The sequence below is a fragment of the Acanthopagrus latus genome, chromosome 19, assembly GCF_904848185.1.
Source record: "Acanthopagrus latus isolate v.2019 chromosome 19, fAcaLat1.1, whole genome shotgun sequence".
Classification (NCBI taxonomy): Eukaryota; Metazoa; Chordata; class Actinopteri; order Spariformes; family Sparidae; genus Acanthopagrus; species Acanthopagrus latus.
This window is the reverse complement of record NC_051057.1, coordinates 4,733,068-4,746,969: the sequence shown is the minus strand read 5'-3', so window position 1 is coordinate 4,746,969 and position 13,902 is coordinate 4,733,068. Positions and strand designations below refer to the sequence as shown.

The 13,902-nt window shown below is 43.2% G+C and overlaps 1 protein-coding gene across 3 annotated transcripts in view; it reads left to right on the top strand.

Moving 5' to 3' along the window:
- The window catches only part of zcchc2 (zinc finger, CCHC domain containing 2), a 24,778-nt gene extending 10,876 nt beyond the window's left edge, over window positions 1-13,902 (top strand). For 2 of the 3 annotated variants that reach the window (XM_037078768.1, XM_037078767.1), the window contains exons 6-14: window positions 654-757; window positions 1,328-1,390; window positions 2,069-2,129; window positions 2,616-2,736; window positions 4,992-5,059; window positions 5,363-5,439; window positions 6,014-6,130; window positions 6,216-7,844; window positions 9,617-13,902. In XM_037078768.1, the coding sequence (XP_036934663.1) occupies window positions 654-757; window positions 1,328-1,390; window positions 2,069-2,129; window positions 2,616-2,736; window positions 4,992-5,059; window positions 5,363-5,439; window positions 6,014-6,130; window positions 6,216-7,844; window positions 9,617-9,678 (2,302 nt within the window). In that variant the 3' untranslated portion in view covers window positions 9,679-13,902. The remainder of the gene's footprint in view (window positions 1-653; window positions 758-1,327; window positions 1,391-2,068; window positions 2,130-2,615; window positions 2,737-4,991; window positions 5,060-5,362; window positions 5,440-6,013; window positions 6,131-6,215; window positions 7,845-9,616) is intronic. The other variant, XM_037078769.1, reaches the window with a different exon arrangement.

Below are 13,902 nucleotides of genomic sequence, written 5' to 3'. Positions count from 1 at the left end.
TTCCAAGACACAAGTCACACACACACACACACACACACACACACACACACACACACACACACACACACACACACACACACAGACAATGGTGTCCATCAGTTTCATTTTTTGCAAAGTGATACTGTGGAAAGTGAAACTTAACTGCCTGACTTCAAGCCTTTCCTCTGTAGTCCAGTCTATAACTGGGCTGCATTGCAAGGAAGTGTGAAACTTGATAATCTGCCTCCCTCTAATGGGTGAAGGTTTAAACGCTACCAGGGAAAGTTTTCGTTTTTATTTATTCTAAAGATTATGTCGAAGAAATGTTAACGAGAAGAGATTCTCAATACAATGACATAGTTCTTCACTGGCTGATTTTTCTCTGCCTATCAAACTAAATAAATAAACTCTTATTGTCTTTATGACTGAATAAACTGAGTAAACAGACTGACCTTAAAGGACAACACAATTTCATACTGTTTTATTTTCTTTATATGTGGCAGACCCTGCCACCTTTCTATCTTCAAACTGTTCTAAATTATAAAATTCTCAGTTTGAATTTCTTTTCCAAACTACTACTGTGACCTCACGTATTCTTCCTGCAAAGAGAAGAACCGTGACAGTAAGGTTCACCGTATTTACTCTCTCTGTGTCTTCCCTCTATCCACCTTTAGGGAAAGGTTCCTGTCTGCCCCTCCAATCTTCAGACAGACCAGAAAGGTCTGCAGCTTCTTCAATTGTGACTCCAGCTACTCAACAAAACCTACTTGCTGCAGATGTAAGTATCACACTGAGGGAGGGAATGTCTATAAAGATGTAAATGTAAGATTTCTTTTTTTCTTTTTCTTAAATCACATGCTCCTTTTTCATGTACCGTTTCCATTTAGTGGCACAACCATGTCTCCCTTTTTTGACTTGGTGCCTGGAAGCAAAACTTTTCACAGGGGGGCATTGGGGTGTTCTGGAATGAGGGGGCGTTTGTGAGTTTACACCAGAAATTTGCACAAAGATGAGTTGAAACTCATCAACATTCAAGGAATATAATTGGCCTACATTTTATTTGACAGGGATGTAAGGGGCTTGGATAAGGGATAGGGGAGGACTGGCCTAAAAAATGTTGAGAATCACTGGTTTAGATAGATAATTGTCAAGAGACACAGTCAGAGCCAGAACACATGGCGGTGTGGTTAGGTAATGGGCCTGACATCACCATGAAACATCTGGTGTGCCTTTATTTTATTTTCATACTTGACACAATGACATTGACATCACAGAAACACTCTTTAGCGAGCCACAGTCCAAAATGGGATTACTGTCTAGTGTAACAAAGTCATCTTTTTGTTTACAGGCAACTGCCAACTGGGTAAAGCCTACCAGGGAGACTGCTCTGACGCCTCCAGTCAGGAGGAAGGTGAGAGGAAGTGAAATGATTCTACATTGATGGCTTTTGTGTTTTTCTCTGTGGAGAGTAGTCAATAGGGGGCGAGCACGAAAGACATGCACAAGAGCATGTATAGTCAGTGAATGAGGCCTGATTGTGTGTACAGACAAAGGAACCGGGGCTGCAGTCGTAGCCTGAGCTGCATAGTAAACATGAAAAGTTAACTAGTGTTTATTTTTGGAGGTTGTTTGGAAAGGCTGAGCCAAATCCTCATATTTCACAGCTATATTTGCCTCATCGTGAGCTGGACAGAGTTCTGCTCGAGCAGCACTAACCAAAGCTCTGACCTGCTTCATACTTACACCACAGTTGTCAACACTCAAATGATCTTGTGTGTTGGATTGATGTTATACTTATTGATGTTATACTTTTGTAAACAAACACTTCCCTTTAAACTTGAAGAAACTGTGCAATGGAAAAAACATTACATTTTTTGTATGTATAAGCACAGTGACAGCACATGATTAAGTGAGATAGACAGAAGAAAGGTTAAATGATACAAATCTGCCAGCATGGCCCCATTAAAACTAATTTGGTGATGATTAGATGTTTGTTGAGTGTCTGGCTATAGGTTGTCTTAGCTATGCTTTACATGCAGACAAACAATTAGCCATGGGTATAATGGAGTGTTGTTCATCTCTCTTTCAGATGTAGAGTCATATGTTCAGGGACACAAGAAAAAGCACGGGACCAAGAGTCCATGTCAAGGGTAAGTAGGTCTTCTGGTTTGATCTGTGCCTCAGAAATGTAAAAAGAAAACATTATAAAAAAGGTAAAGATTGGTTATTGATATAACAACACCAGTTAACTATTGCCACTTGTCATGTTGTTGTCATGTTTTGTAGAATGATGTGTAATATTCATAAGACAAGGCTCAAAGTGTCACACATTCCAGCAGCATTTGAAATAGGATTTGGTTATTTGGGAATGTGATTAACAGTTTCAGATGGCTATTATGATATATGCAATATGTTGGACAAGGTTTAAATGGATATATTAAAGTACGGTTTCTTGTGTTTTCTCACTTTTGGTTGATAACACTTAAACATTGGTAGACTAGACATTTGAAACACCCAACCAATACTACTTAATATTAAATCATCACCAACAAAACTTTTTGCATTTTTTTTCAGTAATTTATGATCAGATACACACTTAAATGGACAACACTTACATTTTTTCTATTCTCCACCAGGCTGTCTAGTGCCAAGGGCTCCCAGGGTGATAGTCGGAGAGGTGGCCATGCTGCAGAGCTAAATGGTCCAGCAGAAAGGAGGAAGAGCTGCACACTTAGGAGCAGTCAGGAGGCTGAGCAGGTGAGGTTTGAGAGCTGTAGGATGCTTAAGAAGGCCGGATATCTTTTCACTTTACTTTTTGCATTTTGAAATATTTGCTGAAAAACAAGTTAATTCTTATCAGCGGCAGTACTACTATACACCACTGAAATACATATTTGATCATTTTGTTCTGTGCACAGATTCCTTTCTTAATAATCCTTCTAAAAGTGTTTGATGTGCGCTGTCCTTTTATAATTTCCAGTAGGAAGCCCATTTTCTTTTTAAATTTTAGTTTAGTTATGTTGGAAGATGAGTGACATCTGCTTTAAGCTGTGATAGTGTATTATTATATATATTAAAGGCAAACAGAATCTGTTGGTCATACAGTGTTTCCCATAGAATCCTGCAGTGGCTGTGCAGCTGGGGTGCCATAGAGCATGTGCACTCCAGACTTCCGATCTGATGCCGTTCACAGTCTGATAACTAAATGGATCCTTCACTCAAAATAAAGAGAAATGTTCCACAAACAACATTACAGGACCAAACAACAGTAATGTAGTAACTGGTAGTGACTTTGGTCAACTTGCATGAGAAAAAAAAACACTCCAGTTATACATGGAGAACTGTCTGTCACCCTTTCTGTCCTACAGACCCATGTCACATTTCTGCCTGAAAAACAGCATCTGTCCCCAGCAGTGTTTGTCTCTTTCCACTATTGTGTTGGTGTGGTTACTTACGTGAAAAAAATCACAGCAACAGTCAGCCCTCCTGACCGAGACTTGATAGAACTTTCCCCAGAAAACAGCCTCCCTCCCTGTGAGTGAGAGAGTCAGATAGAGTCCTGTTTACTGATGGCGAATATGTAATTAAAGTCAGTGTTGCCGTAGTTATCTTGAAAAAGTAACATGATTTCTCCTTTAAAAAGTAACTTTGTTACTTTGCTGATTACTTGTTTTTAAAAGTAACTAAGTTAGATTACAAGTTACTTTCTTAGTTACATTCAGCAGCTGCTGACAACACCCCTGCCGCCTCAACATAAAAATGACAACCGTTACTGAAAAAAGTGGTCAGATTAGAGCATCACTGTTAAGAGTGAAAAATGTAATGTGTCACTTTCCAGGATGTTTGGTGGGTCAGGATCTCAATCACAACACATTATAACAGCATCCATATGATTCTAAACAGAACTGTTTGCATGTATTAATAAAAATATTACCAATAACAAGGAAAAAGGCTTACTTGACTTAAAACTAATTGTGAAACATTAAGGTGATGGATGTTTGTGGGTGTGTCAGCAGCAGTTATTGAGCAGTGTTGGTCAAATGATTAACTCAACTGTAAACTTCAGCACAGCACAGGTCACAGTTGAGGACAATTCCATGAACACCAGTTAATCATTAGAGGTGGTAGTTACATGCTACCCCTTTGTATAAATTGGACAGCTGTGTGTGTGTGTGTGTGTGTGTGTGCGCGCGTGTGTGTACAAGCTGGTTGTGTCACACACTGCCACGTGAACAGGGGTACTCACTACTAATCTCACTGATATAGGTCAAGACTACATGTACGTGTGTGTGGGGGAGAGTGAGAGCACTTTGCTGACAAAGCACATCCTCTCTCTCTCTCTCTCTCTCTCTCTCTCTCTCTCCCTCTCTCTCTCTCTCTCTCTCTCTCTCTCTCTCTCTCTCTCTCTCTCTCTCTCTCTTGGAAATTTTGTGATATTGTCCATTTAGATCTGTAAATGCAATCACTTTGGCAAATAACATGTTATCCGCCAAAATTATCACATGTTCCATGTTTGATTTGTACTTTTTGTCCGTGATGGCTTCCTTATTCCTTCTACTCAGTCCTTGAGTGAATGTCATGTTATTTCAAAGAAAGCGTTTTCCGTTCTGCTGTGTAATTATGGACATTAAACTGTAAAATATCCTGCCTTCAATAAGTACGTATTTTTTCCACAAGTTTTTGAACCCATATTTGAGGGATCATCAAAAAAAAAAGTATGATATATTCTGTGTATGTAAGAAAATCATCCAATTACACTGATATTGATAATATGTTCCCCTTTTATCAATATATTGTAACTACTGTATATGTAAATCATTTTATTGCTAGTAGTGTCTCTTTAACCATATGATCTGTGGCTTTGATCGCATTGGGCGATACGTCGTTAAACAAAATTACATCACCAAAAATGCAATAATGGCGGTAAGAAGCACACAAAGAATTCTCTGTGGTGCTGTGATGGTTTAGTTCCAAACTTGTGAAGCTGTTCTGACTGACTGTTGTCCTCACAGCACCCGGACACTGAGAAGAGAAACCACCCAGCCACTAAAACAAAGAGCAGAGGCCTGCCCACAGACAGGTCAGTCATGTAATTGTAACCCTGCAGATATCAATGTTACAGGCTGAGACTGTTGAGTAAGATGAAAGATAGGAAGATGGAAGTAATGGCACTGTATGTCAGATTAAAGTCATTAGTGGATTTTTGAAAGTCATAGTCAAACATGTTTATGACAGAGTGCAGTGCCACTGACACTAAAGTTACATAAGTGCTCTGTCAGAGGCTGTTCAGTCCATATAATCTGCCTCTGACTCGACTCTTCACATACCACAATTCTATCCCCTATTGCTGTGTTTCTGTGTTGACATAACTCTCTCTTCTCAGGGACAAGGGAAAAGGGAGGGCTGCTACCTTTGTAGCCAATGGGAGGTTGGCACCAGCCCTGTCACCTCAGAGGAAAGGTGAGCGTGTGGATGGCCAGTTGGATGATGACATGAAACTGTCTCCTGTAATAGAACTTGCACAGAATATATTACTTGAAAAAAACAACCTCCAAAAGCATGCTGACTTTTAGCTTAGCGACTACAGAGGATATTTCTGCTTAAAAAAGGATGTGAACAGAGTCTTGTCAAATCAATTTGGGGTTTAGTTTAGTGGCCCCTGGAGACTTGCATTAGCATCAAGGGTGAATAGATATGACAGAATTTTTACTCCCCCTAAAACTCAGAAAAGACCCACCAAACAGAATAGTAAAAAGATGGATAAAATCTACATTTTGATCTCTGATATTTAAAGTATCACATTTATAAACAGTTTCTTCTTATCTAATCAATCACAATCCAGACCAAATATAAAGTACTCTCTGGTTGTAAGTGATGTTTTTACTACATTTGACCAAAACCATATGTGTTCGATATGTCACATTATCTGACATTCATCTTTTAGTTCCAGTTTTTGCTTGAATGGGTACATACATCCTCTATATCCTGATGGTTGTTGGATCCTCTGATATTGAACACACACATGTTGTTGCAGACGGAGGTTCTGGTCCAGATACCTTTGGTGAAACCTCGTCAGAAGGCTACAGCTCTCCATCGAGCCCCCAACACAGAGGACCAGAGAGCATGGACAGTGAGGACGACAACAACAAAGGTACAACTCTCTTCATTATCATCTGTCACATCGATGTTGTAATATTATCTCAACCTGTGCTAATCTAATGTTGTCTCTCTGTAAGATACAGACAGCCACTCTGATGATTCCAGCAAAGGTCGGGGGCCAGAGATGTTCTTCACCCACCAGACTGATCCAGCTGCCACAGGGGACGTCTCCTCCAGCCATCCTTTGTCTTCCAAGAACCACCGGGCCCAGATGGAGCTGCTCTGCACAGAGACCAGCACAGATTTCCCCCCACTGTCCCTCTCCACCTTCATGCATCCTCTCCCCCCTGTGCTCCCCAACGGGGCCGCTGACTCTTCTCTTCCACTGGCCCCTCCTCCCAGCCAAAGCATCATCCCCGATGTGAAGCCCTCGTCTGGGTCACTGATGATGCACATGCCCCTCGTGCCTTCAGGAATTGTCGGTGACCCAGAGAAAAGGGAGATGCTCCCAACGTTTGGGATTCCACCTCTTGGCCTCCACCCTTCAGGAAGCCCTGCCGTGCAGCCCATGGTTCAAAGGTTCAAAACAGCCTTGCCTCACAGCCAAGGTGGCGGTGATGGAGCTCCGGGAAGTGGTTCTACTCCTGCTGCCCCACAGGCTCCACACCAGGTTCCTGTCAGAGCCATCAGTGTCATGTCTCCCGGTCCTACATCATTCTCTGCTCCACCTCTGCCCTGCCAAGACCCGGCTGGTGTCAGCTCAGTCCTGGCCTCGTCTCTGCCACATGTGGAGACTCCACATGCCAAGCACCCCGGATTAAACTTGCCGTCTGGCCTGCCTTCTCCCTACACTCTGCCCCCTGTCCCCACCTCTGTCATGCCTACTGTAGGAGCCCCTGCAGCCACTGGAATAGCACCATCTCCTGGTCATGTACAGGCAGCTGTTCCTCCAGCTGTGCCCACCCACACCCCTGGACCTGCTCCCAGCCCCAGCCCAGCGCTTACTCACAGCACCGCACACAGCGACTGCACATCGTACAGCAACAGCAGTGCTTCTTGTGGAAGTGCCCCTGTGTCCCCTGGCAACCTTCAGCATACCCAGCAGCAACAGTTGCCCCCCCAGCAGCCAACACCACCGCCACCACCGCAGCAGCCGCAGCAGCAACCCATCGGCTGTGGGACCTGTGGGTGTCACAACAACTGCGGTGGCCGGGTCAGCGTCAGTAACAACAACAGTGTGAGTGGTGCCTCCGGCTGCCAGGCGCCCTTATTCTTCCCCGCCCATCAGATGGCAGCACGGCAGGTGTTCAGTGTTCCTCAGTCTCTCTTCCATCTCACAAACCTTTGCAGTAACAGTTACCTCACCCAGGCTCAGCCTCCACACCAGGCCAACGGTGGTGCCACCTTGTCCCCCTTCTTCCCCACCGCTCCACCTCCAGCACACCCGCCCCCCTACGGCCCCCTTCACACTCACTCCCACAGCCATGCGGACGTGCCATCACATATGCTCAGCAGCCAGGCTGCGGCCGTGGCAGCTGTGGCGGCTGCAAACTACAACCTCCAGCAGCAGATGGCGCCGGCAGCGTCGTTCTGCCAGCGTGTCTACCAGCACGTGTACCCAAACCCCCTGGGTATGCTGCCCACTGCTACGCTGGGAGGAGGTGGAATCAACAAGAAGAACGGCAACGTGTCCTGTTATAACTGTGGTGTGAGCGGCCACTATGCTCAGGACTGCAACCAGCCCTCCATAGACTCCACACAGCAAGGTAGAGCAGCTACACGGAACAGAGAGAAACAGAAGAGCCTGTAGTTTCCCTCCCCAGAACCCCCGAGCAGTCACTGGCGTCACAGTCCGTTCTCACCAAGTATCTTTTGAGCCTTTCAGTTTAAACTCTCCTGACATATCTCCTTCAGTTTGGTTCATTTGGCCATAAGAGAAGGGGTGCCACTGAAACAATCAAATTGCACCAATTTAAAGCACTAGAATCCTTTAAAAATGCAATTGTCAGGTGCACTGGGTGGAAGGAACGTGGCTGAAGGTTCTTGTTACTACCTGGAATGAACGCCAGAGAAGGAAAAACATGGCAACAAGCAGACAAGCTTGTCATACATGACTGTCATTGACAATAATTTTTTCCGGCTACATTTCTGCAATCACACTCCTCTGTGATTAGTTATCCCCAGAGTACCATGTCAGAATGAAGCACACAGTAGGTGTGACCACTATAGATCCAGAACAGTAGCCATGGTGACCACAGTCTTTCTAGGCATTTTAGGAAAATGTGAGACAGCATTTCAGGCCCCTGGCTGAACTTTAACACAATGCACTAATGAAACTCAGTGATGAAACAAATGGGTAAACAAATGAGCTCAGCCATTCACAATTATCAGCCTGAAAATGTCCCGTATGTGGGAGCTGTTCAGTTTTTGACAGTTCACTGCCAGCCTGCACCACCCAGAGCAGATGCAGACAACGTCCTTCATGCCAATCAACTTATACTTAAGTAGTTAAATACTGCTGCCACCTTCAGTTTTGTGTTTCTGAGGTTTTAACAAAGCTCTAAAGAACACAAGTGCGACAGTTCACCCTCTCTCCATGAAGGTGACACAACTCTAAACATTACAAACTCTTTATGTATATTGAATAACCTCGTTGGGGACAGTCTCAGATGCAAGTCTTCAAGACTTGAAGTTGCAGCAATGCTTTGAGTGTAGCAACACAGAGCTGCCTCCCTGAGCACCCTGTGGCACCCACTCGCACCGACTGGTTTTAGTTTTTGCCATGTCTCCAGCACCAGTGGCACTAGTCTGCTCTCGTTGACAGCATTTCACACATTGAGCGCGTGAGACTGTCTGTCTCTGGCTGTTCAGCGAAGCCAACCAGTGCACGACAAGAGAAATAACATAAGATGCATCTATGATTTCAGCCACTGGGTGCTTATTTTTTTTATCTCTGCCTCTTCACCAGGGCCAGTTGCAAATTTGGTGCCAGAGTGGTGTTAAAAGCCCTGCCTGGTGTATATCCACAGTTTAGATTGGTATTGTCTCCCCCGTTTGAATACAAATACAGAACACAGAGCGCACAGTCACGTCAGCCGGTGGCTGTAGACTCCGTGTTGTGTTGAAGTGCAGTTTTTGGCCGAGACAAAGGCGACACAGCGGTCAGCCTCTGTGTGGGATTGTTGTGTCTGGGCCCCGAGCTTTTCCATGGGAAGCATGTCTGCCACACACCGAATGACTGTCAGTACCCGACCTTATCTGTCGGTCTAAACTGATGCTGCTTTGTTATTGATGGCAGACATGACGTTCATTGAAACGTCTGCAGTTAAACATTCATCACAGCAAACCGGTGACTGCCAGGGGCGTCCCTTGAGTTAGATTAAGAACCCAACAGTGTACATGAACAGCTGAACAGAACACTGAGAGCCGCCACGTAGTGATGTCCACTGTTGTTTTTCACCTGTCCACTGATTGTGTACCCTCTGTGTGTTTGGATGCATCTCTGTACGTGTGCATGTGGTCTCGTGTGTGTTTGCAGGTGGCTTCCGGTTAAAGTACGCCGCCTCCCACATTTCAGAAGCACTTGACAATGCTGACTGAAGAGGAAGAAACGATGAAGAGGAGTTCCGCCGGTCTGGTTTCCACAGTGACGGCCCTCTGTTCTTCCACAGCTCTGTATGTGAGCAGCGCACTGAAGCTTCAGGAAAAAAAAAAAAAAAGGAGAGAGCGAAAAACATTGAGAAAAAGAAAGAGCGACCTGCCAAGGGCTCAGTGGATGAAGCCTAAGTACTTGTGCCTGAGAAAATCTTGTTACCATGGAGATGATTCACTGTCTGGTGCACAGCAGCAGCCCACGTGACTCCCGATCCCTTCCCTTTCAGTTTGTTTTTGATATTTTTGCACTGAGGGTTGGAAATGATTAACTTATTACTTAATTATTAGGATGTTCAGAGATTTGGGGGTTTTTTTTTTTTTTGTTATGTTTTTACATGAAAGTGGAGACTAGTCTCGATTGAAGAAAAGGTTCTTATACACTTATTTCTAAAATAGCGTATTTATGCTTTTTCCTCATTGTTCAACTAGGATTTTATTGTCAGACAAAACTGTACAGCAGTTTTCAAAGATTACAGAAGATTCAAAAAAGTATTGTAAGCAAAAAAATGTTTTAGGTTTGTTTTCATTTTTAATTTTGTTGTAAGGTTTTTGAATGTACACCTTGTTTAAGGCATTGGACTGTATCACAGTCTGTTGGTCTCGTGCATCTTTGCCACTTGATATACTGTATGTTTAGTTGGAAGGTAATTGCTGCTTTGTCTGTTATTTTCTCCAATTTTAAAATTGTTTTACTCAGTGAAATGCACTAAAGAAAGGAAGGAACACAGGTGCGCTAAAACAGGAGTCGTTTTTCACTCATTTTCATTTTCTTTTCATTATCAAACTTGAAAATACACTTGAAATAATCACTACCTTCAACATGTTGATTGCTTTTACAGTACTTGGGTATTTCAACTGGATATCAGCTTTTAATGGCTAACATCACTCAGTCCCAGCTGACTCGTCAATAATTCATTTAATTGGTCAAGAGCAAATTGTCATGACGACCTGCCAGAATGACATTATTTTTAATTGTCCTCCCTCCCTGAATTTAGGCTCAAGGCCACAATTGGGCAGTAATTCCCACATGTACACAGATACTGTATGGGATTTATTCATGAAGCTGTACTGAACACTCTCAAGACAGGTTTGTTAACCACTACAGGGACGATTGTTAAGGCCTCTGTTTGCTTCAAACGTACTTAACTTATCCAAAATGATTTGAGTTAACACTACAAGTAGTACAGCGCTCTAGGATAGAAGGTTATATGGTCAGTTGCAGTGGAATGACTCAGTAATTAGCAGTATCTCTCCAAATGTAGCTACCATGAGCCGCTTCATGCTCCTCCATACCAGACCAAGTGAGGTCTTTCAGTCTGTGATCAGTTTTGGGGGGAAAATAATATTCAAATGATTGTGGACACAACGAGCTCCCTGTTTGAAGCACACCGACGCTTTAAGAACATATAGTTTGGTATTGTTGACTGCTTGTTGGTGATGGTACACGGTCAAGCTTGTTTTCTTTTTTTCTTTCTAATGTAAGACAAGTACAGAAATTTCAGCCGTCGCTGTCATCAGTGTACAAGTCACAACACTACGAGGGTGCAGCCAGCTTCAAGCTTCACTACTCTGTGGAATCATAGAACGACAGCGTGGACATCAATCCTCACATTGTATAGACTGAGTCATCAAGACCGCTGTTACTGCACTCTGGTTAGAATGCGGCAGTGTGTTTGTTCTTAGCTGTGTTTGTGTTGGATCACCTCTAAAGGTGTAAATTGATCACAGCAGGTTCCGTTTGAAGCCTACAAGAAAGCAGAATGTGTATTGAAGTTGAAGCACTGGGGAGAGAAATAACTGACTTGCTACAGTTGATACCGAGGAAATAAATCTGAAATATCTGTTGAGGGATTTTTTTTGTTTTGTTTTTTCCTTGCAGAAATTGTCTGACAAACTGAACTGATGTCCCTCTGTGTAACACTTACAAAACAGCAATTAGCTAAATGTTCCGAATGCCTAAACAAGTTCGTCAACATTCTTTGAGGGCTCAAAGAAGTATCTTGGGAAATGAGGCAACGTGTGGGAGTGTGGAGGCCCAAGTGTACAGTATTAAATTTTGAATTGTAGAAGTCATTATTGTGAATTGATATGCCATCATTAGTTTTGGTTATATAGTTAATGTTTCATAATGTCGTGACAGTGATGTTTGAACTCTCACCTCTCAGCCTATCACACACATAAGCTAGCAAACTCCACTGCATCTAGATTTAGCCAGTTAACCTCTTAGCTAGAGCAACAACAAACCTTATTCTGAATCCACCACCAAGCTGTCACTGCTAAGAAATGCAGAGCAGACAGAGACTAGATTGTCCTTCTACACATAGTTTAACAAGGCTGCACATGCTACCTTCCTAGCTTAGCTGGTTAACTAGCCAAGTAGAATTGCGAGCTTGGTTTTCCATTAAAGCAATGACACAGTTAAGTTATGTCAGTAGTGTTTTAAATGAAATATGTTGGACGCAATTCTACTAGTAGAAAGGCAGTCTTTCTTTGTGGCTGCTCTTGCTAACAGGAGCTAGCTAACATGGGTTTTACAAGCCAGCTGGGTTGGTATCATGAGCAGCCATGTTGAGCTAAGTTACATATTTTCGCTGCTGTTTATTTGTAGCAGCAGGCCTGTTGTTGAATCAGAACGACTTTGACATTGTCTTGCTAAGAGGTGCTAAATGTGGCAGCAGTTGTCGAGTTTGCTGTTCAATGAGAGGCTTGAGATCAGTGGAGAGGCCACTGTCATGAAAAGTGAAATTATGACAATAACAGATGATGAGGAAATGTTTGGTTTATGTTTTACACTTTTTTTTCCATGTGTTTGTCACAAAATACATTTTTAATTTATTTGATATTGGCCACATCGGGGTTCCATATGAGAAAGTGTTCAAGGAGTTAACAGTTAGGAACTGTGAACAGCGGGCCTGTTGATAGACGTGAGCATCTGTGGGTGTTTTCTTGTCCCATCTCCCTCTGAAGATGACAAAAATATGTAACGTTTATTCGTTTGAAGCCATCAGATTTTCTGGCAGCCCGGAGGACGCCATTTCTCCTCAGTGAGGCTCTCATTTGTTTTATGTTATTCAAGTTCCTCCTAATTACCGTGGGATTGTAATTCTTCCCTCAGCATCATTTTGTCCAGCTGTGTTGTTCCTGGTGAGGGGGGGTGGGGGGGGTTGTGTGTTTGTGTGCGTGTGTGTGTGTGTGTTTTCAGGGCTGCGTCACGCTCTGCTTGTTTGTGTTGTTTTGTCTGCCTTCACTGCTCAGCCTACTGTCAGTGCATTAGTTGAATTTAAATCTATGCATACACACTTGTTTTTCCTGAACGCTTAAAAAGCTGCAATATGTAAGAATTGACCATCTGTCTGATTTATACTTCCAACAAACAGAGTGACCGCTAACTGTAGCTGACGCCGCTAGCTCGTTCAGTCAGCCATGCAGTCAGCCATACCTAGCTGACTCCAAAGCCAGAGCTGGGTGAGAGGGCACGGGACCGCGCTCGGCAGTCTCCCATTGGGCAGACTGTGGCTAGCTGGTTAGCATGCCGACTTCCATAGATATCTCTGCAACACAGTACATAAATGTGTTTTTACATAACGTCGAAACTGTTATTTCTTCACATTCTGTTGATAACCGAGTTACATTTTGAATGTTTGAAAACGAAATTTTACATATTGCACTTTCGAAGTGTCTGTCAGGACGTCAGCCGTGAAGACGTTGTGATATTTGATGTAAATCTGTAAAGGATGCACACCCTCGAGCACACTGCTGTCAGATCGGACTGTGCCCTAAAGCTGTTTCCCAGAAACAACTTCTCCTTTTCGTTTGACACTTGAAGTGGATCTGGAGATCCCAGAGAGTTCTGAGATCCGGTGATCACAAGCAGTGAGCAGATGTGGACCAGTCAGACTGGATTGAGAGAGAAGTCCAGTGTAAATACTGAGGAAGCACCAAACAAACCCAAGTGTAGTTTTGTTAACCGTAATGGTTTGAAAAATGCTGTACTGTACATTTGCAAGGGGTCACTCTGCTGCCACCCTCAGTTGTAATGTTTACTGTACTCTTTGATATGATCTGTACTGGAAAGGTCAAATATATTTCTAGAGTGGAATTTGGATTTTATGCAAATTGTTGATGTTTTTTCCTGTAATTAAAAGCAATAAATATAAAAATGATAAGTGA